This window comes from Chiloscyllium plagiosum, unplaced genomic scaffold (genome assembly GCF_037043375.1).
Source record: "Chiloscyllium plagiosum isolate Xiang-an unplaced genomic scaffold, Cpla_swu_hap1 HiC_scaffold_9, whole genome shotgun sequence".
NCBI classification, from domain to species: Eukaryota; Metazoa; Chordata; class Chondrichthyes; order Orectolobiformes; family Hemiscylliidae; genus Chiloscyllium; species Chiloscyllium plagiosum.
The window spans coordinates 23227434-23251870 of NW_028270147.1; the positions used below are offsets into that span (position 1 = coordinate 23227434).

The 24437-nt window shown below is 41.1% G+C and overlaps 1 protein-coding gene across 1 annotated transcript in view; it reads left to right on the plus strand.

The window, feature by feature from the left end:
• abcd3a (ATP binding cassette subfamily D member 3a) overlaps positions 1-24437 on the plus strand; it is a 121351-nt gene that overhangs the window by 55701 nt on the left and 41213 nt on the right. The window contains exons 10-16 of the mRNA XM_043698846.2: positions 375-444; positions 6989-7058; positions 13375-13472; positions 16770-16861; positions 21469-21560; positions 22292-22355; positions 22829-22892. Coding sequence (XP_043554781.2) covers positions 375-444; positions 6989-7058; positions 13375-13472; positions 16770-16861; positions 21469-21560; positions 22292-22355; positions 22829-22892 — 550 coding nt within the window. The remainder of the gene's footprint in view (positions 1-374; positions 445-6988; positions 7059-13374; positions 13473-16769; positions 16862-21468; positions 21561-22291; positions 22356-22828; positions 22893-24437) is intronic.

The following is a 24437-nucleotide window of genomic DNA, read 5'->3' on the forward strand; positions in this document are numbered from 1 at the left end:
GGGAATTGCAGGTGTGCTCCCCTAATCCCAAGTCACAAGCAGAAAAGAAAAAGACACTTGCTTGCTAGATGCTGTGTCCTATTTGTTGCTAGATATTGTGACTTCTCAAAAATTTAATATTTAAATTCGGCCACCGATTGCACTGTTGGGATTTGATTTAAATATGTTAAAGAAGTGCTGCACTTCTCCACAGTGCAACACTCAAACAAACCTGCAGTTGTAAGAACAGCAAGTGTATTTGGCGTGAGTTGGGTTTGTGTACCTCTCATTTCTAATCCACTCCCACCTGTTGTGGAAGGTAGCAATAGCACATTTGAAGTATAAGTTTACAGATAAAGAACTGGACTAAACAATTAGTACTTTTGTGCTTACAGTGAAGAAATTGCTTTTTATCATGGGAACAGTCGAGAGAAACAGACTATACATACCACGTTTAAAAGGCTGGTAAGCAATCACTTCAGTCTCTTTAAAATTTGCAATTCCATTGGTCTTGTATATGGTGGTGAATTATTTAAGGACATTTATGAAAGCTTGAAATTTAAGTTAAGGGATAATAAAAATAAAGTGCAGTATCAGATATTTAAGGGGAATTTTAGAATGTGCAGGAAAAATCCATTTCAACAAGGAAGAAAAATTCTAAATGGCAGATCCACCATCTGTGGCTAACAAAAAAAAAGTTAGATGGTTATCATCCTTGGTGTATTTTCGATTGCTTAGATGAAATAATATAGTTTTGATAAACTATTTTTGCTCTTTGACAATTACTTTTAAAATTACCTGAAATATAAATTGGGTTATGCATCATTAATCTACATGCTCTTGTGTTCATTAATTATGCAGTACTTTTGTGAGCTATTCATCCATATCGAGGAGTTTGGCTTGTGATTACACTGTTGAGATTTGATTTAACTATGTTAAAGTGCTGCTGCACCCAAAATTTGTCTGGGAGCGAAAGTTCCTCTGGAATATTCTGAAGCTGTACACTTGGGCATTAAAAGACCCAGTTTAAGTTTCTCACAGCGAAGAAGCACAGTTGTGGATTTCCTGATGGAGAATTTGTGTAATGATGGGCAAGCTGTTATGTGTTTGGCACTTTTTAAAAAGTATTTCTGCTAACCAGTGGTGTGGGCTAAAAGTGAGAAGCCAATTAGCGCTCACAAGCATGAAGCACGCAAGCTATCTTCACCCACACACTAGACATATTGCATTGTTGGCAAGCAATCTAAGTGAAAAGCATATCCCAAGACACAGAATGGCCAAGTTTTTGCATGGGGACATATTTTGGTTTTTTATCCCTTGGGGGTACACCTGAGCAAATATCAGAAATATAGGGGTTGCCACAACAATAAACATGAACTTCATCAAAAGCAATCAATTGATAATTTACATGAATAATTGATAGGAATGACCATTAATAGCTTAGTGATAAAGTAAGTTTTTCACTTTTGTTTAAGAAGCTACGCTTGAAAGAGAAAAAGTATCAACCCAATTTATGATCACCAATGAAGGGGTAATGACTGGGTCAGGCTGTGGAGATAGATTTAACTCTGGCTAAGCTTTTGGCGTGCTTCTGGTGAAGCACACTCCAAGTTGGCCTCTGAATTCCCAAGAAAGTGGCGGATCAGAAGTGATCTGTCTTTCGAACTGGGATTCCCTCTTCATATAGCTTGCTTTGCGTCTCCTCTCCCTCTCCCATACTATTTCATACCTTTCTCTCTTCTACCCCCCTCCAACCTGCCCCTCTCTCTTACCCCTTTATCTGCCTGTCTTGCTCTGCCCCTTTAGTTTAAAGAAATAATCCATGGGGCTTTGTGTTCCTAAAAATGCTACCTGCATTATTAACCCACTGACAAATGTTTTACATTCAAATAAAAATGGCCATTTTTTTTTGTCTTGGAGAAACTTGAACATAATTTGGTAAAAGTCAATTTCTTTCTCCAAAATAAAATCAAAGAAACATTTAGCAGGAGTGACTTGGCAACCTTTCATTCAGTCCCTCACTGTGATGAGCAGTTCTTCTCTGCCATCCAACTCTTGGTGTCTTACCCCTGTCGTGCTACTCTCATCTCCTATCACTCCTGTCCAAGAAATTTCTAGATTTGGCCCGCAGGCTTACTACTACAGCTGCAGTCTCAGGTTGTTCACTGTTCCTCTAATCACAGATTGGTTTTGTCCCACACTTGCTGCTAACAGGTTCACTGGTAAGCCTGCAGCAGCACGTACTGGAGAAAATGGGCCTCTGGTTGGCGAGATTTCTTATGAAATCTTTGATTTACCAGTATTTGAAACTCTAGCTTCGATAAACAAATAAAATTCAAATAACAATATATTTTCATTTAACATTTTTCTCCTGGTCTGAGAGACTTCTCATGTCAGTTATATAATTATTCATATGGCAGCTGTGTGAATGAACAGTAAATTTGTCTACCGGTAAAGCAGCTGGTGGGCCATATGTAATGGTGTGTGACCTGTAATGTTGGAGCTTCTACATTTGACCAATGAGCCAGACCGAATTACCAGCTATGGGAAAATGCTCCATTGATTTAAACCTCAGGAGAACTGAAGCCTTGCGGACTACATCCTGACAAAAAGTATTTAGTGAAATTGAAGATTGGATTGATGCCTGACTATGTCATTTTTCAGCAGCTCCTGCAACCAAGTGAAAGATAGTGCAATGCATTCTTTTGGACTGTTATGATCCCAGTCCAGGTCACTAACTTTGTTATGATTCTGGATAAGATCCCTAAATTATGTTACGAAATGGTTACAGACCAGTTTTTATTTATAAAGTAGCCAAAAGTTAGGATTCAGGTTACTTTTAGGAAAATAAAGACGCAAGATTCCTTGGTTTAGAACACAGAGCAGTACTTTACAATTTAGAATAAAGGTAGAATCTATGATATATTTAAATATCTTTTATCTAACACCTAGAATTAATGTACTAAATTTGTCTAATGGATCATGATCAAACACCACAATACATTCTAATCAGAATAAATTCTACAACTTTCTCAGTACTCCCTCCACAAATTAATGACATGGTAGATCCTCACATCTCATTAGACCTAACAAGGGATTGCAATACAGTAATATAAAGCAAAGAATTGTGGATGCTGGAGATCTGAAACACAAAAATAGAAATTGCTGGAGAAACTCAGCACTTCTGGCAGCATTTGCAGAGGGAAAACAGTTAACATTTCAGGTTCAGTGACCCTTCAAAACTAGAAACAGCTAGAAAAAGGTGATGTTTATGCCGATGACTGGACAGGGGTGGGGGACAAAGACAGATGTATAATGGGTCGCCATACAAAAGGATTGTTTATAGTAAGCCAGGGAAGAAGGGAAGCTAAATAGGTGATAATGGAATTGTGAATAGTTGAAAACAAGTTGTGCTGAAAGAAACACATTTCATGACTGGACTGGGGGTTGTAGGATAAATAAAGGACAAGGAAGAAGGTATTCAAGCTCTGAAGTTGTTAAGTTTGACATTGAGTCGTGAAGGCTGTAAGGTATCTAAGTCAAAGATGATGTGTTATTTTCCAGCTTGTGGTGAACTTTGCTGGAGCACTGCAGTAGGCGTGAGACAGAAATGTTGAATGGGAGCACAGTGGTGTGTTGAAGTGGCAGGCAACTGTGAGAGCTCAGGATAAATTTTATGGACAGAATGTAGATGTTCTGCAAAATGGGCACTCAGTCTACAATTCCTCTCCCCAGTGGAGAGGATATGGCATTGTGAGCAACAGACACAATAAGCTAGGTTAAATGAAAATGAGGTAAATTGCTGCTTCATCTGGATGGTGAGAAGATGTGAACAGGTAAGTGATGCACCTCCTTCAGTTGCATGGGAAGGTACTGTGGAGATATGGGGAGATTTTGGGAGTGGAGGAGGAGTGTCCTGGAGGGAATGCTCCTTGCAGAAGGCTTACAGGGGAGTGGCGGGCAATATGTGTCCAGTGATGGCATCTCGCTGGAGGTTACGGAAATGGTGACTTATGATCCTTTGAATGGACAGGCCAGTGGGGTGGAAAGTGAGAACAAAGGTGACCCTATTGTTATTGTGGGAGGGAAAGAAAAAGGAGAGGGTAGAAGTACAGAAAATGGCCCAAACATGGCTAAGGGCCTGACAACCATGTTGGTGTAGAATCCTCGATTTAAGGTAAATATGTCTGAGTCCTCCTTGAAGAAGGCAGCATTATCAGAACAGATGTGATGGAGGTGGAGAAACTGGGAGAATGGAAGGTAGTCCTTTCAGAAAAAAGAGTGTAAAGATATATGGTCAAGGAGTCAGTGGGTTTGAAATGGATATTGGTAGACAACCTGTCTCCAGAAATGGAAACAATGTTGAGGATGGGAAGGGAGGACTCAGAAGTGGACCAAGTGAAGATGAGGGAGGATGGAAATTAGAAACAAAATTGATAAATAAAAATGTATTACACATAGAAGAAAACAACCCGGTTCGGGTAGGAAGAAATAAGTTCTACAGGACAGGAGCAGGCAGAAACAGTGGGTCTGCTCAGGTTGTCCCCTTTGTGGATTTTGAGAAGAAGGTAGAAGTGGTACTGTGGGGTTGGACACTGTAAGGTACAAGGCTTTGATAGCAAAAATCTCCAGATGAGATGATGTTAGTGACAGCGGACAGAATAGCTTGATGTTTGATGGTGGGTCATGGTCAGGGAAGAGGTAAAGGGAGGTATTTGAGAGCTGCCATACAGGCTCCACAAGGTAGATGGCAGCATGCCAGATAACAACAGCACGACCCTTGTCAACAGATTTGGTTATAAAGTCAAGGTTGGATCTGAGAGCTTGGAGTGCGGTCAGTTCAGAGGGAGATAGGTTAGAGTGGGTAAAGGGAGCAGAGAAATTAAGGTGGCCAATTCACATTGACAGTTCTCAGTGGACAGGTTGAGTGCAGGCAAGAGGCCAGTGGGAAGAATCCAAATGAAGAGAGTGTATTCGAGGTACGTGAATGGGTCTGTGGGATGGGAAATGACTTGTCCAAAGTACTGGGCCTAGATGCGAAGGTTAGAGTGGGGAAAAGGAGCAGAGAAATTAAGGTGGCCAATGTCACATTGACAGTTCTCATTGGACAGGTTGAGTGCAGGCAAGAGGCCAGTGGGAAGAATCCAGGATTCTTCCCACAAAGGATTACACTGAGTGTAGAACATTTAGTATTCAAGATGGAAGATCAGAATGTATAGTAAGTACTCAACCAGTGGTGAGGGAAGGAAGGGATTGCAAGTTCTCGCTTTTGTTGATCTGGTCTTGAAGCTTGCTCTCAAGCTGTTGTGTTATGGACTGCTTAGGCAAATGCTGCTGTTCTGGTCAGTCATGAACCTGGGTTCATGCTCCCCTTGACTCTGAAACTGCATTCCAGCACTTACTCTCTGACAACTCCAGTTTTTCGCCAATGCCTCAGATTAGGTAAATACTTGGGTCTTCCCGAACTCTGAATTTTATAACCTCACTATGTCCACAGCAAGAAATATTAATGTTTGCAAGCTTCTTCTGAGCCTTTCTCAGCTTTGCCCAACACAGAGCTTTCTCAGCTTCCTAGGATTACTCCTGAGTCCTGATTACACAGAACTAATCAATTGCTCTTGACTTTTTCCCTACAGCTCAACTAAAAATCAAAATGCCAAATATGTCTCACCCTGTTTCTAACTAAACTCTCCACAGGCCTGCTTTTCAATGACCCTTATACTGTTGAGTTACCTATCAAAAAACTTGCCTGTTGAAGGACAGAATTAAATGTTGCCACATAACTACACTTGGAACTCAGTGTTTTGTAAATGTTACCTTATCGCAGAATGCTAGAAGTGGATCTCATCAAAGGACTCAGTCAGGGAGGACAAGATGGGGACTCTGACGTTGGCACTGCCCAGGGTCTCCAGAAACTTGGCCTCGGCTTGCATCCTGGAGAGGACTCTTCATTTTCAATGTGAAGTGTTAACAGAACAAAGAATAGAGACATATTGAGTGATAAACCTAACATGATTGGTTTTGGGCCTCTCCATGTGTGAGAGGGACCAACATGTCTGATTGTTCATCCACCACCCTTCTCAAATCCGGCTGACTTGTAAAGTGCTGGCCTAACAAGGGGTTGAGCTGCTTCATAGATGCTTAGAGATGAGAGTGTCTGTTCAACAAATGGACAGAATTCAGCTCTCGAGGCAATAAGCAAGAAGAGAATGTGCCAAAGTGTGGCAAACGAATGTCAGGACTCAGTGCGCAGGATTGATAGTTGCCTTGGATTTGGTTGGCTGCTAGATAATACACATAAGACAGCAGTGATCACTGTTGAATTTGCCTAATAAATATTTTTTTGTTTTCATAAAATTCTTAATAAGTAGAGCATTTATTCCTCAAGCTCACTTTAATGTAACTCCATTATAACACATATGTCAGGATCCAAAAAGTGAAATTGCATCATAGCTGGACTGTGTTGATTGACCTCTTTGGGAGTCATGAGGCCCCTGCTGAATAAGCAAATTTGCAGTTTATTGAACCATGCTATAACAGACATTTGTGTTCCTAAAAGGTATACAGTTGGTTCTGCTATAGCACGATAGTTTCGTTCTCATGCAATCCCCTGTTCTAAGAAAATCATGTAATATCAGCACCATTTAAACTAATGGGGTCGGACTGGCCTTATAATCAATACATGCTTTAAAAATTTGAACTTTAGAAACAGTGTCTCCAATTCATCAATCATGTTGTAGCGAATTCATATTAACGAAACTTGCGTTATAGCAAAACGACCTGGACATGATATTCTTGCTGGCAGTTACACTATTGTTTGTATTCCTCAACGCATTCATTCCCCACAGTAGTTATACTTAAATTTATGCAACTCATACAAAACATTTAATTTTTAAGTCATCCTCACGTTATGTGCAAGTTTAATTATCTGTATTTTTACATTTATCCTGACTCACTTAGTTGCATTATTCTATTTCTAAGACAAATCTTTTACGTTTTTTCTCAATAGGTCGATCACCTGCACAATTTCATTGTTTTCCGCTTCACTATGGGATTTGTGGACAGTATAATTGCCAAATGTAAGTAATATGTATGGTTAAAATTATGTTTTCATTCGTTATAATAACTGTCCTAATAATGCAGAAAAATCTGCAGAAAAGCTGAATGCTGCTTCAAAACTTGAAACACCTTCTACTTAATTAACTTGTAGTTATTGCACCAGTCTGCTATGTAGAAATTTAAAAACTCAAAGCCAATGATGAGAAAAGTCAAGGTTGACTCTCCGGTATTGTTCAGCCACTCAGTATTTGCAGTGGTAGTATCCTACCTTTGAGGCAGTAAATACAGGTCTAACTTGCTCAACTTCTCATGAGAAAACTTTTCCATAACTGAGATCAATCCAGTGAACCTTATCAGGTCCGCTTACAGTGCCAAAATGCCTTATCTTAATAAAGACACCAAAACTGGTCACAGTAGCTTTGGTGTGATCTGATTATAGTTATAGCAAGACTTCCCTATTTTTACATTCCTTTTGAAATAAATGACTGTTCCATTTGCCTTCCCTAATACATGTAACGTTTTGAGGCTTATATGTAATGAGTTCCAATTCCTACACTGTTACAGCTTTCTACAACTTTTATTCATTTAAATAATATTTAGTTCCTCTATTCTTCCTGCCAAAGCGCATAGCCCCAACATTATACTCCATGTGCAAAGCTTTTTGCCCAATGACTTTGACTCTTCAGACAGCTTCCGTCTTCCTTACCACTTCCCTTCCCATCTAATTTGATTACTTGTTTTTATTTTGTTGTTTACACCTTAGTTAATGAATCTAATCTAGAGCTAGACAATCACAAAATGACAAGCCAATGTACACACTGTTAAATGAACATTGTGCTGTGCACTGTCTATAATTAACGAAAACTGTGAAGGGCCTTGATTCCAGAAGTTGTACCCAGATTTATATCTGAATCTAAGTTCATTTTGCAGAATACCAAATTATACTTCGATTCTTCCCAAGCTCATTCGAATCTGATTGCAAACTTGAATTTCCATTCCTGCACGTCATCTCTGTTTTCCCCAAGGATTTGTCTTTGGCTGCCTCCTTTCTCTCATCTGTATGCTGCCATTTGGCGATGTCATTCTTACTAACATGCAACTTTACTGCACTATCACTTGTCTTGGCCTTTGCATTATGTCTAAATTGTCAGACTGCTTATCTGACATCCAATACTACATGATACAAAAGTTTCTCTGTCTGTGTGGAGTTTACACATTCTCCCCGTGGTCTGCGTGGGTTTCCTCTGAGTGCTTCAGTATCTTCCCACGGTCCAAAGTTGGCAGGTCAGGTGAATTGGCCATGCTAAATTGCCCATGGTTTTCAGGGATGTATAGATTTGGTGCATTAGTCAGGGGTAAATAGAAGGTTGGGGAAGTGGGTCTGGGTGGGTTGCTCTTCGGAGTGTAGGTGTGGACATATTGGGCCGAAGGGCCTGATTCCACACTTTAGGGATTCCATGATTCTACATCAATTTTAAAATGTTCATCCTCAATTTTCAAATTCCTCCATAGTCTGCTCCGTCTCTGTCGAAGTAATCTCTTTCAGATTTAATATTCTTGGAAATATTTTTGCTCTAATAATGGTCCCTTAGACATATCTGGTTTGAATCACTCCCCCTTTGATCACACTTTCAGTTGCCTTGACCTCCCAAGCTCGCACATTCCTTCCCTAAATCTCTCTGCCTCTTGACCTCCCCTTTCACCTTTCATCAAAGGTCTGATCATCTTGCTTAATATCATCTGTGTGTCAGTGTCATATATAGCAAGCTTTGAGAAGATGTGTAGCTCAGGTTGAGGTTCTGGATGTAGGACTGCTTGCTAAGCTGGAAGGTTCGATTTCAGACACTTCATACCATGCTAGGTAACATCATCAGTAAGTCTTTGGATGAAGCACTGGTGGTGTGGCCCGCTTTCTATTCCTGTGTTTGAGATTCCTTGAGTTGGTGATGTCATTTCCTTTGGTGACGTAATTTCCTGCTCTTTTTCTCGGGAGGTGGTAAATGGGATCCAAGTCAATGTTTGCTGATAGCGTTCCAGTTGAAATGCCATGCTTCTAGGAATTCTCATGCATGTCTCTGTTTGGCTTGTCCTAGGATGGATGTATTGTCCCAGTCGAAGTGATGTCCTTCCTCATCTGCATTTAAAGATACTAGTGAGAGAGGGTCATGTCTTTTTGTGGCTAGTTTATGTTCATGTATCCTGGGTGGCTAGTTTTCTGTCTGTTTGTCCAATGTAGTGTTTGTTACAGTTCTTGCAAGGTATTTTATAAATTACATTAGTTTTGCTTGATATCTATATAAGAGTCTTTCAAGTTCATTAGCTGCTGTTTTAGTGTGTTGGTGGGTTTGTGGGCTACCATGATGCCAAGAGGTCTGAGTAGTCTGACTGATCACAGGAAATGACATCACCAACTCAAGTAAACCCAAACACATAAATGGAAAGTGTGCCATGTCACCAGGGTTTCATCCAGAGGATCACTGATGATGTTACCTAGTATGGTGACGAAACGTCTGAAAACTTGTAACTTGGCGAGCAAACCTACATCCAGTTGTGTCATATATAGTGTTATGCTGCCTGTGTGGAATACGTTTTGGAATGTTTTATTATGTTTAGGGCTCCATATAAATCATTTTATTGATATGGTTGATGCAAATAGCACAGTTAGAGGATACTTGTATTTGGGAGTTGAGAATATGACCAGTTTTGTAAGCTAGTTTGTTTGGCTAGAGAGTTTGATGGATAGACATAAAAGACCAGAGAACGTAATGGTTTTCTCATTACAGTTGTGATATCCTAAGTTAATCTCGTCCCATTTGCCAGCATTTGGCTTAAGACCATAAGACATAGGAGTGGAAGTAAGGCCATTCGGCCCATCGAGTCCACTCCGCCATTCAATCATGGCTGATGCGCATTTCAGCTCCACTTACCAGCGTTCTCCCCGTAGCCCTTAATTCCTCTAGACAACAAGAATCTATCAATCTCGGCCTTGAAGACATTTAGCGTCCCGGCTTCCACTGCACTCTGTGGCAATGAATTCCACAGGCCTACCACTCTCTGGCTGAAGAAATGTCTCCGCATTTCTGTTCTGAAATGACCCCCTCTAATTCTAAGGCTGTGTCCACGGGTCCTAGTCTCCTCGTCTAACTGAAACTATTTCCTAGCATCCACCTTTTCCAAGCCATGTATTATTTTGTACGTCTCTATTAAGTCTCCCCTTAATCTTCTAAACTCCAACGAATACAATCCCAGTATCCTCAGCCGTTCCTCATATGTTAGACCTGTCATTCCAGGGATCATCCGTGTGAATCTCCGCTGGACACGTTCCAGTGCCAGTATGTCCTTCCTGAGGTGTGGGGACCAAAACTGGACACAGTACTCTAAATGGGGCCTAACCAGAGCTTTATAAAGTCTTAGTAGTACATCTCTGCTTTTATATTCCAACCCTCTTGAGATAAGAGACAACATTGCATTCGCTTTCTTAATCACGGACTCAACCTGCATGTTTACCTTTAGAGAATCCTCGACTAGCACTCCCAGATCCCTTTGTGCTTTGGCTTTATTAATTTTCTCACCATTTAGAAAGTAGTCTATGCTTTTATTCTTTTTGCCAAAGTGCAAGACCTCGCACTTGCTCACGTTAAATTCCATCAGCCATTTCCTGGACCACTCTCCCAACCTGTCTAGATCCTTCTGTAGCCTCTCCACTTCCTCAGTACTACCTGCCTGTCCACCTAACTTTGTATCATCGGCAAACTTCGCTAGAATGGCCCAGTCCCTTCATCCAGATCATTTATATATAATGCGAACAGCTGTGGCCCCAGCACCGAACCCTGCGGGACACCGCTCGTCACCGGCTGCCATTCTGAAAAAGAACCTTTTATCCCAACTCTCTGCCTTCTGTTAGACAGCCAATCCTCAATCCATTCCAGCAGCTCACCTCAAACACCATGGGCCCTCACCTTGCTCAGCAGCCTCCCGTGTGGCACCTTATCAAAGGCCTTTTGAAAGTCTAGATAGACCACATCCACTGGGTTTCCCTGGTCTAACCTACTTGTTACCTCTTCAAAAAATTCCAACAGGTTTGTCAGGCATGACCTCCCTTTACTAAATCCATGTTGACTTGTTCTAATCAGACTCTGCTCTTCCAAGAATTTAGAAACTTCATCCTTAATGATGGATTCTAGAATTTTACCAACAACCGAGGTTAAGCTGATTGGCCTATAATTTACCATCTTTTGCCTTGATCCTTTCTTGAACAAGGGGGTTACAACAGCCATCTTCCAATCATCCGGGACCTTTCCTGACTCCAGTGACTCTTGAAAGATCTCAACTAATGCCTCTGCTATTTCCTCAGCCACCTCTCTCAGAACTCTAGGGTGTATCCCATCGGGGCCAGGAGATTTATCAATTTTAAGACTTTTTAACTTTTCTAGCACTATCTCTTTCGTAATGGCAACCATACTCAACTCAGCCCCGTGACACCCTTTAATTTTTGGGATATTACTCATGTCTTCCACTGTGAATACTGACGCAAAGTACTTGTTAAGTTCTCCTGCTATTTCCTTATCTCCCATCACTAGGCTTCCTGCATCAGTTTGAAGTGGCCCAATGTCTACTTTTGCCTGTCGTTTGTTTCTTATGTACTGAAAGAAACTTTTACTATTATTTCTAATATTACTGGCTAGTCTACCTTCATATTTGATCCTCTCCTTTCTTATTACACTCTTTGTTATCCTCTGTTTGCTTTTGTATCCTTCCCAATCTTCTGATTTCCCACTGTTCTTAGCCACTTTATAGGATCTCTCTTTTTCTTTAATACATTTCCTGACTTCCTTTGTCAGCCAAGGTTGTCTAATCCCTCCCTGGTTAATCTTTCTTTTCTTGGGAATGAACCTCTGTACAGTGTTCTCAATTATACCTACAAACTACTGCCATTTTTGCTCTACTGTCTTCCCGGTTAGCCTCTGCTTCCAGTCTATTTTAGTCAGTTCCTATCTCATGCCCTCATAATTACCTTTATTCAACTATAACATCATTACATCCGATTTTGCCTTCTCCCTTTCAAACTCCAGACTGAACTCTATCATATTATGGTCGCTACTTCCTAAGGGTTCCCTTACTTTAAGATCTTTTATTGAGTCTGGTTCATTGCAAAGCACTAGGTCCAGAATAGCCTGCTCTCTTGTGGGCTCCATGACAAGCTGTTCCAAAAAGCCATCCTGTAAGCAATCCATGAATTCCCTTTCTTTAGATCCACTAACAACATTATTTACCCAGTCCACCTGCCTATTGAAGTCTCCCATGATCAATGTAACCTGGCCTTTCTGACATGCCTTCTCTATTTCCCGGTACATGTTGCGTCCCTGGTCCTGACCACTGTTAGGAGGTCTATACACAACTCCAATTATGTTTTTTTTGCCTTTGTGGTTCCTCAATTCCACCCACACAGACTCCACATCATCCGACGCTATGTCATTCAATACCATAGATTTAATTTTGTTCTTATATCTCTCTAAACACTTCCTATTAAATTTTAATTTTAATTGCTGTAAATAGCCAGATTAATAGTTTATTTTATGCTACTTTTAAAAAAAAAGTCTTCTACTTATTTTTATTTCCTATTGCTTGCAAAAGAGAGCAGATTTTGAATTCAATTCTATGCAGAAAGGATATTAGATTTTGCTTTCAGAGTCCCAGAGGATGTCACTATATAGAGTATTGTTTAGAGAAATGGTTATCCAAAAAGGAATTATAATTTTAAACAGTTTAGGGGGACACATGCTATCCTAACTTAATGGAGAAAGTGAGGGCTGCAGATGCTGGAGATCAGAACTGAAAATGTGTTGCTGGAAAAGCGCAGCAGGTCAGGTAGCATCCAAGGAACAGGAGAATTGACGTTTTGGGCATATAATGCCAAGCTTGAACATTTTGATTTCGATTTTATCATCACATGTACTCAAGTACAAAAGTACAGGCATACAGGGAAAAATGTATAAAGTTGCCTCACAAAGTGCTAGGTTTCCAAGACTTTGCTACACCAGGCCAAGAATCCACCACATGGACTATAAGAAATATTTTGCAATCTATGGCATAGTTTTAAACTCTCAAACCCTTCCCACCATTTTGTATTTGTTCTTTGTTTTATTTCCTTTTCAAGTTTTTAACTAGGAAATAATAGATATATAAAGATACAAGTTTACCTTGTTAAGATATTCTCAGATATTCCTCTTTAGAAATATTTAATTGAGAAAGTGTGTTGCCATTTGTTTACAAAGTCTATTTCCTTGCTGCATTGATCAGGCTTTCTAAAGTGCTATGTTTTAAAATCCATTACAGATCTTGCTACTGTTGTTGGTTATCTGGTTGTAAGCCGACCTTTCTTGAACCTTTCTCACCCTCGCCATCTGCAAAGTAATCACGCTGAACTGTTGGAGGTAAATGTTGATTAGGTGTTCTCCACTGCATATTAGTGCAAAAGGGAGCAATTTATTGCTTGTAAATATGAAAAAAGACAGTTTATTTTTCATTTCAGTCTGATCAAGGTAAAATTCAATTTTTCTTTTTAAAGTTGATTGGGCCTGGTATATTTAGAAGCATAGACACTGTTCTCTGTGACCAGGATCAAAGAGTCCCAAAGGTTGTGTTGCCTGCCTATTGTTCGGGTTCGGGATATCTTATCTAGGCTGCAAGGTGGTTGGAGTAGGAGAGTAAAGATCCAGTGGTTATGGTCCATGTAGGGACTAATGACATAGATAAAATTAGGGCAGAGGTTTTGGTAAGGGAGTATGAACAATTTGGAGCTAAATTGAAAAGCAGAACCGAAAACGTGATAATTTCTGAATTATTACCTGATCCACATGCTAATTGGTACAGGGTCAATAAGATTAAGCCTGGCTCAAAGATTGGTGTGGGAGAAATAAGTTTGAATTTTAGGGGTTGGGGGTGAGGGGAGGGGGTGGGGGGAGGAGTGGTTGGAGCAGTTGGAGCTTTGGTGCTCAGTTATAGGGAAAATTAGAAAACCCGAATTAAAGGAGGAGATAAGAATGCAGAACTCGGGGAGAGGTTATTAAAATCTCCAGCACAGACACAAACACAACAGAGTGCATAGAAAAGGTTAGCAATCAAAGTTTGAGCACTCTGGACAAATGAATGACAATGAGAAGAGGAACGGTTAATACAGAGCTGAAGGCATTATATCTGAATGCATGCTGTATAAGGAATAAGATAAGCGAGCTTATGGCACAGATCAAAAATGGCAGGTATGATGTGGTAGGCATCATAGAAACGTGGCTGCAAGGGGATCAGGATTGGGAGCTGGATATTCAAGGATATAAATCCTAGGTGGGCAGAAGGGGTGGGGTTGCCTTATTAGTAAAAAAGAAAGTAGGGTCAGATGGTGTAGAATCTGTGTGGATAGAATTGAGGAACCGCAAAGATGAAAAAACTATGGTTGCAGTTATGTACAGGCCTCTAAATAGTAGTCAGGAGCTGGCATGCAAGATACACTAGGAGAAGAGAAGTTGTGTTGGAAATGCAAAATTACAGTGATCATGAGGGGATTTCAATGTGCAGGTGAATTGGGAAAATCAAGTTAGTAGTGGATTGCAAGAAAAGGAATTTGTGGAATGTCTACGCAGATTTGATAAGGGAGCTCAAGGTGAAGGAACTGTTAGGAGACAATGATCATAATATGATTGAATTTACTCTGCAATTTGAGAGGAAGGAGATAGAATCAGAAGTAATGGTATTTCAGCTGAATAAAGGCAATTACAGAGGCATGAGGGAGAAGCTGGGTAGAATTGACAGGGAAAGGAGTCTATCAGGAAAAAGAGTGGTACAGCAATGGCAGGAGTTTGTGGGAGTAATTCAGGAGACAACACAAAGATTCATCCTGAAGGGAAAGTACAAGAAGGATGAGGCAACCATGGCTGAATAGGAAAGTCAGGCATAGCATAAAAGCAAAAGCATATAATATGGTGAAGGGCAGTGGGAAACCAGAGGATTGGGAAGCTTACAAAAATTAACAGAGGGCAACAAAAAAAATAAAGAGGGAGAAGATTAAAGATTAAGCTATCCAGTATTATAAAGGAGGACTGTGAGAGTTTCTTTGGATATGTAAAGAGCAAAAGAGGGGCAAAATTATAAATTGGGCTGCTGGAGAGATAGCAGTGGGGAACAAAGAAATGGCTACGGAACTGAATAATTACTTCCAAGAGATTGAGGGGCAGAGCTGAATATGGAGGCCATCACCAAGGACAAGGTACTAGAAAAACTGAATGACCTGAAGTTGGATAAATCACTTGGACCAGATGGACTACACCCCAGAGTTCTAAGAGAGATAGCTGAAGAGATAATGGAGGCATTAGTGCTGATCTTTCAGGAATCGCTAGAATCCAGGAGGGTCCCAGTGGGCTCGAAAATTGCAAACATGGCATCCCTATTTAAAAATGGAATAAGGCAGAAGATGGAACATTACAGACCAGTTAGCCTAACCTCAGTCGTGGGTAAGATCCTGGAATCCATTGTGAAGGATGAGATGTCTGAATACTTGAAAGTGTATAGTAAAATAGAGCCAATGGATGTTATCTACATGGATTTCAAGAAGGCCTTTGACAAGATGCCACACAGGAGGCTACGGTAAGATTAGGGCCCATGATGTCAGAGCAAGATGCTAGCATGGATAGAAGCTTGGCTGTCTGGCAGAAAGCAGAGAGTGGAGATAAAAGGGTCCTTCTCAGGATGGCAGCCTGTGATTAGTGATGTTCCGCAAAGCTCAGAGTTGGGACAGCATCTTTACACTTTATACATTAATGATCTCGATGAAGAAACAGAGAGCATTCTGGCTAAGTTTGCAGACGACATAAAGATAGGTAGAGGGACAGGTAACGTTGAGGAGGTAGGGAGGCTGCAGAAGGATTTGGGCAGGTTAGGAGAGTAGGCAAAGAAATGGCAGATGGAGTACTGTGTGGAAAGTGTAAGGTCATGCACGTAGCAGGAAGAATAGAGGCATGGACTATTTTCTAAATGGGGAGAAAATTCAAGAGTCTGAAGTGGGATTCTGTGTAGGTAAACTTGCAGGTTGAGTCAATAGTTAGGAAGGCAAATGCAATGATGGCATTTATTTTGAGACGACTTGAATATAAAAGCCAGGATGTACTCCTGAAGCTCTATAAGGTTCTGGTCAGACCTCATTTGGAGTATTGTTTGCAGGTTTGGGCCGCATATCTCAGGAAGGATGTGCTGTCCCTGGAGCGTGTTCAGAGGAGGTTCACGAGAATGGTTCCTGGAATGAAAAGCTTAACATTTGAGGAACATTTGAGGACTCTGGGAGTTTAGAAGGATGAGTGGGGGGATCTAATTGAAACATACAGAATACTTAAGAGCCCGGACAGAGTAAACTTTGGAAAGATGTTTCCGTTAGTAGGAGAGACTAGGACCTGAGGGCATAGCCTTAAAGTACATAAAGAACGGAGATAAGGAGAAATTTCTTCAGCCAGAGAGTAGTGAGTCTATGGAAATCATAGCCACAGAAGGCTGTGGAGGCCGGGTCATTGACTATATTTAAGACTGAGATAGGGTAGGTTCTTGAGTGAGAAGGGGATCGAGAGTTATATGGAGAAAATGACAGAATGGGGTTGAGAAACCAGCCATGATTGAATGGCATAGCAGACTTGATGGGCTGAATGGCCTAGTTTCTGCTCCTATGTCTTACAGTCTTGCTTTTTTCTTAGGACTACTATCAAAGTGGTCGTATGTTACTGAGAATGTCTCAGGCACTTGGTAGAATTGTGCTGGCTGGACGTGAGATGACGAGATTGTCTGGGTGAGATCTTATTTTAAGGTTTTTCTTATTCCTGTCAATCAAGATCAAAATTGATTCAAAATTGCTTTGCTTTCAGAAAAAACCATGCATAGTAGCAAGAGAACACATTCTATCAAACAATATTTTGATGTATAATACATTTTTTCAATGAATCTTTATGTTTTTGGAAACCAAGTTAGCCAATTGGTTCTTTGAGACTTGTTTACATTTTCATTTGGATTTATGGCTGCTCTGTATTCTACACTGTTTATTACTCTTCTGCCTTTGTGCTCTTGCTGAATAGAAATATATGAAAAATTGCTAAAAAGAGGCATAAAATTGAAGCATTCTTACACTCATCAAGCCTAAACCACAAGAAAATCAACTTTAGAAAGCAAACAACAATCATAAAGCAGGACACGTTCACTATTATAGTAAACTGATTAAATTACAAACAGGCTAGTTGACTCTGCTCAGTGTTGTCATGGGATGCAGCATAGCCTTTCCTCAGTGACAAAGGTGCAATGTATGAACATAGAAAAGATTTACAAGGATGTTGCCAGGGTTGGAGGATTTGAGCTGTGGGGAGAGGTTGAATAAGCTGGGGCTGTTTTCCCTGGAGCGTCGGAGGCTGAGGGGTGATCTTATAGAGGTTTACAAAATTATGAGGGGCATGGATAGGGTAAGTTGGCAGAGTCTTTTCCCTGGGGTTGTGGAGTCCAGAACTAGAGGGCATAGGTTTAGGGTGAGAAGGGAAAGATATAAAAGAGACCTACGGGGCAACTTTTTCACGCAGAGGATGATACGTGCTTGGAATGAGCTGCCAGAGGAAGTGGTGGAGGCTGGTACAATTGCAGCATTTAAGAGGCATTTGGATGGGTATATGAATAGGAAGGGTTTGGAGGGATATGGGCCGGTTGCTGGCAGGTGGGACTAGATTGGGTTGGGATATCTGGTCGGCATGGACGGGTTGCTCCGAAGGGTCTGTTTCCATGCTGTACACCTCTATGACTCCATATTCCTTTTGTCTACAAAGTGCAGGGCCCTTTGTCTGTATAAATGTAGCTTCTAGCATGAACAAATGAATTGCATTGTAAACCTAACTGATTAACACAAATTTGTTTCCAGTGTAATTCTTAGTGCAGTCGAAATTATTTGCCAAATATTGTCCAAATGTAGTATGATACCTAATGTTGGATACGCCATTCTGAGTTGAAAATTGTGGCGCTGGAAAAGCACAGTAGGTCACGCAGCATCTGAGAAGCAGAAGAGTCGACATTTTGGGCATAAGCCTTTCTAGTTGAGCACAGTCATTATGCTGCCCACTCCTAACAGTGGAATGAAAATTGGCTTACAGTAGGTCGTAGTAAAAAACCCATTTAACAGATTCCTCAACTAGGATCTGGTTTGACTGCTCCATTTCAAATATAATGGCACAGAGATTAACACTGCTGCCTCGCAATGCCTGGGTTCAGTTCAAGCTTTAGGTGACTGGAGTTTGCATGTTCTCTGTGTGTGCATGGGTTTCCGCTGGTTTCCTCCACAGTCCAAAGATGTGGAAGTTAGAACTTAGAAGAATACAGCGCAGTACAGGCCCTTTGGCCCTCGATGTTGCGCCGATCCAAGCCCACCTAACCTATACTAACCCACTATCCTCCATATACCTATCCAATGCCCGCTTAAATGCCCATAAAGAGGGAGAGTCCACCACTGCTACTGGCAGGGCATTCCATGAACTTACGACTCGCTGAGTGAAGAACCTACCCCTAACTTCAGTCCTATATCTACCCCCCCCTTAATTTAAAGCTATGCCCCCTTGTAATACCCGACTCCATACGCGGGAAAAGGTTCACACTGTCAACCCTATCTAACCCCCTAATCATCTTGTACACCTCAATCAAGTCACCCCTAAACCTTCTTTTCTCCAATGAAAACAACCCCAAGTGTCTCAGTCTTTCCTCATACGATCTTCCTTCCATACCAGGCAACATCCTGGTAAACCTCCTCTGCACCCGTTCCAGTGCCTCCACATCCTTCCTATAGTATGGCGACCAAAACTGCACACAATATTCCAGATGCGGCCGCACCAGAGTCTTATACAACTGCATCATGACCTCAGTACTCCGGAACTCAATTCCTCTACCAATAAAAGCCAGTACGCCATATGCCTTCCTCACCGCACTATTTACCTGGGTGGCAACTTTCAGAGATCTGTGTACATGGACACCAAGATCCCTCTGCTCATCCACACTACCAAGTATCCGACCATTAGCCCAGTACCCCATCTTTTTGTTATTCTTCCCAAAGTGAATCACCTCACACTTAGCTACATTGAATTCCATTTGCCACCTTTCTGCCCAGCTCTGCAGCTTCTCTATATCCTGCTGTAACCTGCCACATCCTTCCTCACTGTCAACAACTCCTCCGACTTTCGTATCATCCGCAAACTTGCTCACCCAACCTTCTAACCCCTCTTCCAGGTCATTTATAAAAATGACAAACAGCAATGGTCCCAAAACAGATCCTTGCGGAACACCGCTAGTGACGGCACTCCATGAAGAAACTTTGCCATCAACTACTACCCTCTGTCTTCTTCCATCCAGCCAATTCCTAATCCAAACCTCCAACTCACCCTCAATGCCATATCTCCGTATTTTCTGCAGTAGTCTACCATGGGGAACCTTATCAAATGCCTTACTAAAATCCATATATACCACATCTACCGCTTTCCCCTCATCAACCTCCTTCGTCACCTTTTCAAAGAATTCAATAAGGTTTGTGAGGCACGACCTGCCCTTCACAAAACCATGCTGACTATCCTTGATCACATTATTCCTATCCAGATGTGCATAAATCCTATCCCTTACAATTCTCTCTAAGACTTTGCCCACAACAGAAGTGAGACTCACCGGCCTATAGTTACTAGGGTTATCCCTACTCCCCTTTTTGAACAAGGGAACCACATTTGCTATCCTCCAGTCTTCTGGCACTACTCCTGTAGACAAAGAGGACATAAAAATCAAGGCCAATGGCTCTGCAATCTCCTCCCTTGCTTCCCAGAGAATCCTAGGATAAATGCCATCAGGCCCAGGGGACTTATCTATTTTCACCTTTTCCAGGATTTCCAACACCTCTTCTCTACATACCTCAAAGCCATCCATTCTACTTATTTGTGACTCAGTATTCACATCGACGACAATGCCCTGTTCCTGAGTAAATACTGAAGAAAAGTATTCATTCAGTGTCTCCCTAATCTCTTCCGCCTCCACACGCAACTTCCCACTACTATCCTTGACTGGACCTATTCCTACCCTAGTCATTCTTTTATTCCTAACATACCTATAGAAAGCCTTGGGGTTTTCCCTAATCCTACCGACTAAGGACCTTTCATGTCCCCTCCTTGCTGCTCTTAGCTCTCTCTTCAGGTCCTTCCTGGCTACCCTATAACTCTCAATCGCCCCAAATTGAACCTTCACGTCTCATCTTGAGATAGGCCGCCCTCTTCCATTTAACAAGGGATTCCAATTCCTTATTAAACCACGGCTCCCTCGCACGACCCTTTCCTCCCTGCCTGACAGGTACATAATTATCAAGGACACTCAATAGTTGTTCCTTGAACAAGCTCCACATATCATTTACACTCTTGCCTTGGAGTCTACTTTTCCGAGCCACACATCCTAAGCCATGCCTCACCGCATCATAATTTCCCTGACCCTAGCTATAACTCTTGCCCTGTAGTACACACTTATCCCTCTCCATCATGAGAGTAAAAATCACCGAATTATGGTCACTATCCCCAAAGTGCTCACCTACCTCTAATTCTAACACCTGGCCTGGTTCGTTACCCAGAACCAAATCCAGTATGGCCTCACCTCTTGTTGGCCTGTCTACATATTGTGTCAGGAAACTCTCCTGCACACATTGAACAAACACTGACCCATCTAACGAACTTGAGCTATAGCTTTCCCAATCAATATCAGGAAAGTTAAAGTCCCCCATAACAACCACCCTATTACTGTCACTCATCTCCTGAATCACCTTCCCTATCCTTTCTTCAATGATTCTAGGACTATTAGGAGGCCTGTAAAAGACTCCTAACAGGGTGACCTCACCTTTCCTATTCCTAACCTCAGCCCAAACTACCTCAGATGGCAAGTCCTCATCCATCGTCCTTTCCACCACTGTAATACTATCTTTGACAAGCAATGCCACACCTCCCCCTCTTTTACCCCCACCTCTGACCCTACTAAAACATTTAAATCCTGGAACCTGCAACAGCCAATCCTGTCCCTGTTCTAGCCATGTCTCCGTAATAGTCACAACATCGAAGTCCCAGGTACCAACCCACGCTGCAAGTTCACCTACCTTATTTCGGATACAAGTTAGGGGGATTGACCATGTTAAATTGCCCTGTAGTGTCAAGGGCTGTGCAAGCTTGGTGGATTAGAAGGGTTATGGGATGAGTCTGGTTGGGGCTGGTGCAGACTCAGTGGGCCAAATGCCCTCTATCTGTACTATAGAGATTATGTGATTCTAACTGTACTTGGCATGCAGGAAGAAATCTATTAAGGAGTATAAATACATTATTTGATCGCATTGCAGATATTTCAATTATTATTTATATTCAGCTTCACAGCTCGAATCACTGAATTAATGCAAGTTTTGAAAGAATTAAATAGTGGAAAATATGAACGCACAATGGTTTCCCATCAAGATAAGGGTGAGTATTCTAACAAATATAGTACACTTGGAGATTTTTGATTATGGAGAGCATAAACTTTATTGCAAACATTATCCTGTAAATGGTTTTTAATCTGTTATTTTGAGTTATATAGAAGATAGATATGTTTTTAGTTCTTGGTCCTTGACTCATGTTAAATTAGCCTGGACACCAGTCACATACTGCAAAGGCAAAATACTGTGGACACTGAGAATCTGAAATAATAACAGAAATGCTGAAAATACTCCACAGGCCAGGCAGATCTTTTAAGCAGAGAAAAACAGAGTTAACATTTCATGTTACTCACCTTCTGCCAGAACAACCAGTTAATTTGTCTTCAACATTAAGCTAGTGGGTAATATTAACTGGTTTTAGTTACTCCTCAGGGTGGGGAAAGAAAGGCAACCTGGTGCACGATATTGATTTCTGTCTAGTGATTGCTGGACATTTATGAACATGAGCAAGGGAGACGATTCACTTCCACAGTGGAATAATCTCCCACGTAAAGAAATTACCTCTTTGGCAAAATAATAAATTGCTTATAGCCCCTGCAGAACTAAACCGTAACAAATATTGATGCATCAGAAATGGACGAAACACTATGGAACTGATAAACCAGCTAGCTACAGATGTCAAAATTCTGCCATGTATTATTGCCTTTAACATGCACATGCAAGATATATTGTACTTAGTCATCACATTTATACTCTATCTGTAATTTTCCTATCAAGGTTCCAAAAGTCAACCTTTAATACCTGGGAGTGGGGAAATCATTATTATGGATCATGTTATCAAGTAAGTGAAATGCTGTATACTTAAATTGTGGGCTATAATACCAATTTATATACTTCACTAAATCTATCCAGTCATTTCAGTTGATTATTGACAGTTGTTGCATGATTTTGTAGAGAAATCTTTTTATAGACACCTCTTTGGCAAACCGTTTCACAGTTATAAGTTTTTTTCCTAATGGATAAATAATAAGTTTTAACAAAATAATTGAAAATAGATTTTTGTAATTATATAGAAGTATGTAGCAGAAAAGGGTTAATAGAAAAAGTTTCCATTGCTCTTGTTTTCTAGTGCTGCTCCTTCATCAAGTAGCTGGTGGAGTAGGATCGTAGAACACAGAATTCAAAGCAAAAGATCATAGTGTCATACACTGATGCAATACACTGATTTTTAACTTTGTCCACTCCAGTCCAACACTGGAACCTCTACTTTCTAATGTCATTGAAAAGTAATAGAAGTAATTTTCTCCTCTTTAGATTTGAACATGTGCCATTGGTGACACCGAATGGGGATGTTTTGATTCCAGACCTCTCTTTTGAGGTAAAGAGTAAATCTATTATGTAGATTTCCTTGAACTTTGATACTGTTGATACCTCTTGATTTAATAGTTTTTGCCAGCTGAACTGGTATCAATCTGATATGAAAGCTACAATTCTGTAGATAAAAATCTTTGTGAAAACTGAAACAAAAACAGAAAATGATGAATGAATTTAGCAGAACAGGAAATATCAGTGGAGCGAGATCCACCAATCTGAATCTTAATTTATGTTGCAATCTGCATGCAAGCCAATTCTTCAGACTAATTTGTAGACTGGATAGAAACATGGAAGATAGGAGCAGGAGGAGGCCATTCAGCACTTTGAGAATGCTGTGCCATTCAGTATGGTCAAGGCTGATTGTTCAACTCAATAGCCTAATCCTGCTTTCTTCCCATAGCTTTGATCCCATTTGTTCCAAGTACAATATCTAGCCACCTCTTGAACACATTCAATGTTTGGCATCAACTTCTTCCTGTGGTAATGAATTCCACAGGCTCACCACTCTTTAGGTGAAGAAGTGTCTCCTCATCTCTATCCCAAATGGTTTACCCAAATCCTCAGACTGTGACCGCAGGTTCTGGACATACCCACCATCTGGAACATTCTCCCTGCATCTACCCTATCCTGTTAGAATTTTATATGTCTCTCTGAGATTCACCCCTCGTTTGAGTGAACTCCAGCAAAAATAATCCTACCCTAGTCAACCTCTCAAATGTCAGACCCACCATCCCCAAAATTAGCCAGGTAAACCTTCACTGTACTCGAGAGAGAGAGAGCAAGAGCACCCTTCCTCAGGAAAGGAGGCCAAAACTGCACATAATATTCTAGGTGTAGCCTCACTGAGGGCCCTGTATAACTATAACAACACGTACTTGCTCCTGTACTTGAAACCTCTCACAGTAAAGGCCAACATGCACTTGCACGCTCACTTTTACTGGCTGGTGCACAAGGACACCTAGGTCCTGCTGCAGACTCCCTTCTTCCAATTTACAGCCATTCAGGTAGTAATCTGCCTTCTTGTTTTTTGCTTCCAAAGTGAATAACTTCACATTTATCCAAATTATACAGCATCTACCATTGATTTGCCCACTCACCCAACCCGTCCTGACCATGCTAAAGGATCTCTGCATCCACATCACAGTGGTATCATTTGTAAACTTTGAGTTTTTATATTTGTTCCCTCATCCAAACTATTAACATATATTATGAATAGCTGAGGTCTCAGCACTGATCCCTGTGGCACCCCACTAGTTACTGGCTGCCAATTTGAAAAGGACCCATTCATTCCTACATCATTTCCTCTCTGCCAACCAGTTTTCTATCCATGTCAATACACTTCCCCAATCCCACGCGCTTTAATCTTGCACAGTAGTCTGTAATGTGGGACTTTGTCAAACTCTTTCGGAAAGACCAAATATATCATATTGAGTGACTCCCCCTTAGGGAGAGGATTATAAGTCGCAACCATTATTAAGAATGATTAGTAAGAGAAAGAGTAGGCAAACTTTGTGCTCCATTGTGGAACATATTCTGATGAACTATAGGA